This window comes from Manacus vitellinus, unplaced genomic scaffold (genome assembly GCF_001715985.3).
Source record: "Manacus vitellinus isolate BGI_N305 unplaced genomic scaffold, ASM171598v3 scaffold_70_pilon, whole genome shotgun sequence".
Lineage (NCBI taxonomy): Eukaryota > Metazoa > Chordata > Aves > Passeriformes > Pipridae > Manacus > Manacus vitellinus.
In genome coordinates, this window is record NW_021940754.1 from 2,576,763 (window position 1) to 2,582,895 (window position 6,133).

Genomic DNA, 6,133 nt, shown 5'->3' on the forward strand with positions numbered 1-6,133 from the left:
TATTAACTTCTTGTCATTCCGTAAGGACGTCCTGTAAGGGACAAAAGCTGACTAGGACAGAATGACTGTGTCAATCTCACCGCAGCTTTTCGCGTCAGAGTAATACGCACGGATTTCCTTGAGGAAAAAGGTATTTTCCGGTTCAGTTACACCTGCATCTGTCATAAAACTAGTCATTCACACTCACTTCAAGTAACAACACAGAATGTTCGCCCTTATTTCACTCTCCAGCCGTCATCGAGGACTATCATCGCCCCGGATTTACCCGGATAGAAGCGGAGCAGTTCTACAACAGCTACCTTTTCAGAAAGCCCATACCCTGCCCTCGCAGACTACGGGGACAGGGGGGGGACGGGAAAATTCCCTCTGACTGATGGGAAAAGACGAAAAGCAACGCCAGGACTGAGGGGAGACGCTCAGACCTGGCAGCTCCGGGCACAGGGACACCGCTGGGGGCGGCCCCAGCACTCCGGGCTGGGCGCCCACCGCGCCCTGGGTGCGCTCCACAACACCGTGTCCGGGGCGGAGGCACCGCTGCCCCCGCCTCAACTCTTGGAAAATTCCCGCTCCGCTCCCCGCCCCAAATCCGGGAGAGCTCCCGGCCTGCGCTTCCGCCGGCCCCGCCCATCATGGCGCTGGCCCGCGCCCCTGAGGCGGGGGCTCGGCTCCTTCAGCCGCGCCCGTGTTCACCGACCCCGCCCGGCCCGGCCGCGGGGCGCGGGGGACGGCGCAGGTACCGCACGCCGCGGGCGGGCACGGGAGAGCCCCGGGGCGGAGGAGGAGGAGGAGGAGGATGGGGCGGGAAGGCTGAGGGGCCGGTCCCGGATCGCGGGCCCGGCAGAGGCGCCGCCGGGATGGGGCTGGTTTCCCTGCCAGCTTTCTCTGGAATTGCCCGTGTCTGCCGTGACGACCGCCAGCTGTTCCTTCGTCGTACTGCCAGTGGAACTTTGCAGGCCAGCGCGCCCTCTTTTCATGTCTCCAGAGCGAGAATACACACAATGTGTCCGCATAGGAAGGCTGTATTGATTTCGGGTGATAAATCCGTTCCAAGCTGATCAAATTAATCAGAAAGTAATTAGCTCAGTTGGTTATAGCGTGGTACTAAGGTCACGATCCCCATACAGTCCATTCACTTAAGGGCTGGACTCGGTGATCCTTGTGGGTTCCTTCCAACTCAGAATATTCTGTGATTTTCTTTGTGTAGTTACACTGCTAACATTTACTGCTTTCTTCATTTCATTTATCAAACAACGCTCCAGGAATAGCTTCTGTCTTTAGTCATTTCTTTTCCATTTCCCATTATGAAAACTCCTTTGTGAGTGTCCAGTCCACTGAAACCCAGTTGCAAATGTGCCATTAAATTCTTGGACATTGGGATTTCAAAAATTAAGTTTACACATATATAACTTAATGAGTTTCTCTAGCAACTGGCTATTGCAATACTGTCCCACTTTTCCATTAATTTTAGCAATCCCAGAAAATAAGCATTAATTCAATTTAGGGATAGAAAAATTAAGTAGAGTTGGCTTATACTGCTAAATATTCATCCAAAACACAGTTTTAGATCTTGCACAGCAGTTCCAAATAGCAATACTATGTTAATGAAACCTTTAACATACCTGAACATTATCATGACAATTGAAATTAGAGTTCTTGGCTTCTCTGTTTTTAACTAATGTGGCCATGAACCAATACAATTTTATCTAATACATATAGGGCAGAAGCATAGTTACTTGCAATTATGGTCATGCTTTTTTTGAAAGATAAAACAGTGTTTTAGAATTATATCTTGGTGACCACTGAAGTAATCTTCGTGTCCAAGAGATTCCTGTGTTAGGACAGCTGAGACAATTTTAGGTAGATGGTGAAACTGTTTTTGAGGTACATATAGATTTTAATTCCTTTGCAGATGTAAGAATGTGTTGATGCTTAAAAATGGGATTATTAAATATGTATATATATATGTATTGGTTGTCTTGCACCTTCTATTTAGTATAGCAGATCACTGCCTCTCACACCCATGAGGTCTGTCCCAGTTCTACTCCCAAATCCTCCCCTCTTCCCACTTCGTCTGGTAATTTCCATGCCTACTTCTGCACCTGGCATAAAGACTCTGTACCAGGATGGACAGAAATGCCAGACTGGGGTGGAACAAAGACAGGTATTAGAGTGGTTGGAAGATCTGAAAAGGGAAGGCAGTGTCAGAAGAGAGGTAGCTGTGAGGATGGAAGGGAGGCAGTGTGGCTGTTTGGACAACATTTCAATCAGACATCACCACTGTGACAGACAGGCACAGGAGTTGAATACAAATCAGCAGATCACAGTCAATACTTTCTAATCTTGCTCAGGTAGTACCAAGTGAATATGTGGCTACAGACTTCATTTGGGAAGCAAAGTGAATGCCATATCAGTTTACTAGAACACAGCAGTAAAACTCCACCCATTAAAAATTAATGATTCCCTTAGAATGCCCTTTTAAATTTTTTTTCTTAAGTCTCATCTTGTAGGCCTATTACAAAATCATAAATATGGAATTTACTGTCTGCATCTTAACGTTTCATATTTGCTTTTCTGTACATTGCATTGTCTGAATGCATTTATTTCTTTACAGATTTTAAAGCATAAGTTTTAGTTTGACACATTTGAAATTTTTAGCTCTTAAGAACTAGGCAGATTACTGGCTTCCATCCAAATGTCTATTTAAATAAAAGATTGCAAATGAAGAATGGGCAATGAAAACCTGCTGTCTACTAGTAAGTCCTTACTCAGGGGGGTCATGTACAAAATACTGATAATCCAGTGTGTGCTCATTTAAACTTACAGCCATTCTCTTGGGACCTGCAGTGTCAGTATATAGCACCACTTGAGCTAAGCCTCAGAGATCATGGGGTAATCCTTAAGCTACCAGGTAATCAACAGTTGGACACTCAACTGGAATATATGACTAAGTCATAAAAATTTGGTGTCCCATGAACCAAAAGGTGCATTAGATTCCAGGAAATGGTGTCACTCCAGATAGGGCAAGAAGATTTCCTCTGGATAATTAAAAATATTTTTCCTAACATTTAATTTGACTGGAGTGTTAATGCATGAAGCTAAGATGGAGCAGTATCCTTCTGTCATGTTTATGGAAGGGAAGTATGGAACAAACCAGGAATGATAAAGTCTTCTTTCTCTCTACAGATAATGAAATAGTTTCCAGTTTGCCACTGCAGATGTCCCTCTATTTCAACGTTTATTTTTTCCCTTTCTGGTGGCTCTGCACAGTTGTCATACTCTATCTGAAGGTGAGTGTGAAGGAAAGTGTTGGTTTGCAAATGTATATTACATGAAACACCTAATAGGAGATACAGCTCCCTGGAGTTAGAGCTTATTACATTTATTTGGGAATTCCCTGCAACTGGAGGTTCAAGAGTGTTTGAGTGCCAATATAACGTTGTCAGCTTACAGTAGCATACAGTATCTTCATTAAATCACAAACAGCACAGCAGAAACTTTTACTCTCTTCTTTCCCTCTAGTATCCAGACTTGTCAGATTACTACAAGTTCATCCTGGTCACCATCATGATCCTGGCCTCTCTGATAGAGGTCATTCGACTCTACCTGGGATACATGGGCAATCTCCAGGAGAAAGTATGTTGCCAAATGTACATATTAATTTCTGCAAGAATGCTTTTTGGAGTTTAACATTAACTGGTAGATCTTTTGTTGAAGAGATTTAAGATGAGGAGATGTTTATTTCTCTTAAGTTGCAGTCTGCATCTTATATTCCCTTGGCATTGGCTTCCACTTAATTTTGTGAATTCCAGGAAGTTTTCCCTCAGAAGAGAGCCCTCTCACTCTCTAAAACTGTTTTGTCAGAAAATATAAGTATGCTTAAAAACATGGTATATGAAAACATAAACCACCTCACTCTGATTTTTCACATTATGTTCTGTCCTTTAAAAAATTTTAAAAACCCCAGCGTTTTTTCTTCACAAGATTTTGGATTTTTTCATCTCTGGCTGCCAGGTTTTTAATAGGTGATGTCTCCCTATTATAGGTCCCTGAGCTGGCTGGGTTTTGGCTCCTGAGTCTCCTCCTGCAGTTGCCCATAATTCTCTTCTTGCTGTTTAATGAAGGTCTGAAAATCCAGCCTCTGGAGCGAGCAGTGCACATTGTCTTTGCCTTCTTCCTTGCCTTCCAAGTCATCACAGCCTTTGTCACTCTGAAAAGGATGGTGAACAAACTGGCAACTCACTTCCACCTTAAGGAATTCCACCGCCTGGAGGAACAGCCCGTGCCTAGTTTTTACAGCCTGGGTAGAGAAGAGAGAGCAGTTCCCATGGCTGGTAGGGGCCCCACTGCTGGCTGGAGATCACACCCTGGGGGGCTGAGGAGTTGACAGAGGTGGGCCTGATGCTGCTGCAGCTCTCTTTCCATTTTGTTGGGTCATTCTTTACCTTCCTACATCAGAGGTATTAAAAAGTAGATCTTAAGAGCCAACATTAAACCTCGGAGATTGAAGTTCCACTCTACAGGAAAAATCAAAGCCAATTACGTGTCTGGCTTGAGTGGACTATTTGTGGACTGTTACTGAGTGGATTTGGTAAGTTTTACATCTTACAAAGTCGTGGCATTTTTAAAAAAACAGAAGCCTTTGTTCTTAACATTTGCACAAAATTCTTTTTTTTAACAATAAATATTTTATACGCGTTATTTGTGTTGATACCACTTTTGTCTACCTTCTTCCAGATATGTTGCACATATTTAATAACTGGTACCTCAGTTAAGAAAAAAAACAAAACCAACCTAAAGCAAAAACTCTCAAGAGATCTCGAGGCTCAGAAAGAACAATAATAAGATAGTGAACAAAGACTACAGTGTCAGAGATGGTCTTCCAGATAATTCCAGCACCTAGGAATTCCTTACTACAATACTAGAGATGTAATTTCAAAAGTATTAACTTCACAAAACTCTTAAACTCATCTTTTTTGGCCTAGCTACAGTTTTAAATATCAAGTCAGAGTGGTGCAATTTTCTCAAGCAGAGCAGTAACAAAATTATAGTCATTAGAAAAATTGGTTCATGTCACTGAAAGGCAGAGCCCATTTCTCTCAAGCCAGGGCATATACCAAGGTTCTCTCATTCCTCTTATGTGTATTAAATTCTAGACTCTCTTTTCCAGTTTTGGTAATGGCTAAAAGTTCACTTTTTCTGTCAAGGAATGATGGAGATCAGAAGTTAAAATAAATTTTCCATCTGAATCCCCCGAGTCCTTTCAGCTGAGCAAGAGCTGTCAGTTTGGACAAACTGCTCAGAGGGTTGTAAGGAAGATGAGTCTAACATGAAAAAGGCACATTATGCTTAAAGCTGTAGAATATTTAAGGTTTATAGAACCCCTGGTGAAAAGAAGGCGTTAGCTTTGTTTTATACCAAAATGGTTAATTTTCCTTTCAATCCATGAGTGAATGGTACAATTAATTATACTGAGTTTCCTTCTCCATTCTGTTATTATAAAGCATATATTACCAGAGCACATACCCCTTTGTTTGTAATCAAACTACTGTCTTGGGTTGTCTTTTGCACAGAAAAAGAGAATTTCTGTATGAGTCACTAAGAATGTCTTTTAACAGTTTATATAAAACATTTAGAGCCCTCTAATCAGGGCCTGAAAGAGAGACAGTGAGGTTTAAGCAGAAGTTACATCATTTCAAAAATACTTTTACAGCATTAGAAACTCCTTGTCAAAACATTCTTAGTTGATGCAAGGGGAACGTTGCACATATTTTTAATGTCAGCCACAGCTACACTATTGGAGAGTGCAAAGGTCAGCACTGAAGGAAGGTTTTTGCCACCAAGTACATGAAATACAGCATAAAACTGAAAAAAAAATCAACCATACACCAACACTGGCAACAAGGAACTTCCCTCCAGTCTAAGGCTATGAGGTATGATTAAAAATCCTTGCTTTTAGTGATAAGGGAATCAATGCACTTGGAAGATCAAATTGCCATGCAACACAACTACCAGGAGCCAAAGGCACAGGGAGACATCTCTTTGGGGGATGGGGGAAAGGGGGAGCACTCCAATGAAGCAATACAGGAAATAGAATTCAGAAAAACACTGTTAGAAATAGAGTTGCCTGGAAATG

At 42.3% G+C, this 6,133-nt stretch overlaps 1 protein-coding gene across 1 annotated transcript; it reads left to right on the top strand.

The window, feature by feature from the left end:
• Window positions 1-373: 373 nt before the first annotated feature.
• On the top strand, window positions 374-4,689 carry TMEM17 (transmembrane protein 17). Its single transcript, XM_029964398.1, has 5 exons — window positions 374-390; window positions 594-733; window positions 3,184-3,287; window positions 3,520-3,633; window positions 4,043-4,689. The coding sequence occupies exons 1-5, from the start codon at window positions 374-376 to the stop codon at window positions 4,382-4,384; spliced, it is 717 nt and encodes a 238-aa protein (XP_029820258.1). The 3' UTR covers window positions 4,385-4,689.
• The last annotated feature ends 1,444 nt before the right edge of the window (window positions 4,690-6,133 follow it).

Coding starts and splice junctions, on each gene's coding strand:
- TMEM17 (XM_029964398.1), top strand. Junction 3,288..3,519: donor TTGTCATACTCTATCTGAAG/GTGAGTGTGAAG, acceptor CTTTCCCTCTAG/TATCCAGACTTGTCAGATTA. Junction 3,634..4,042: donor TGGGCAATCTCCAGGAGAAA/GTATGTTGCCAA, acceptor TCCCTATTATAG/GTCCCTGAGCTGGCTGGGTT.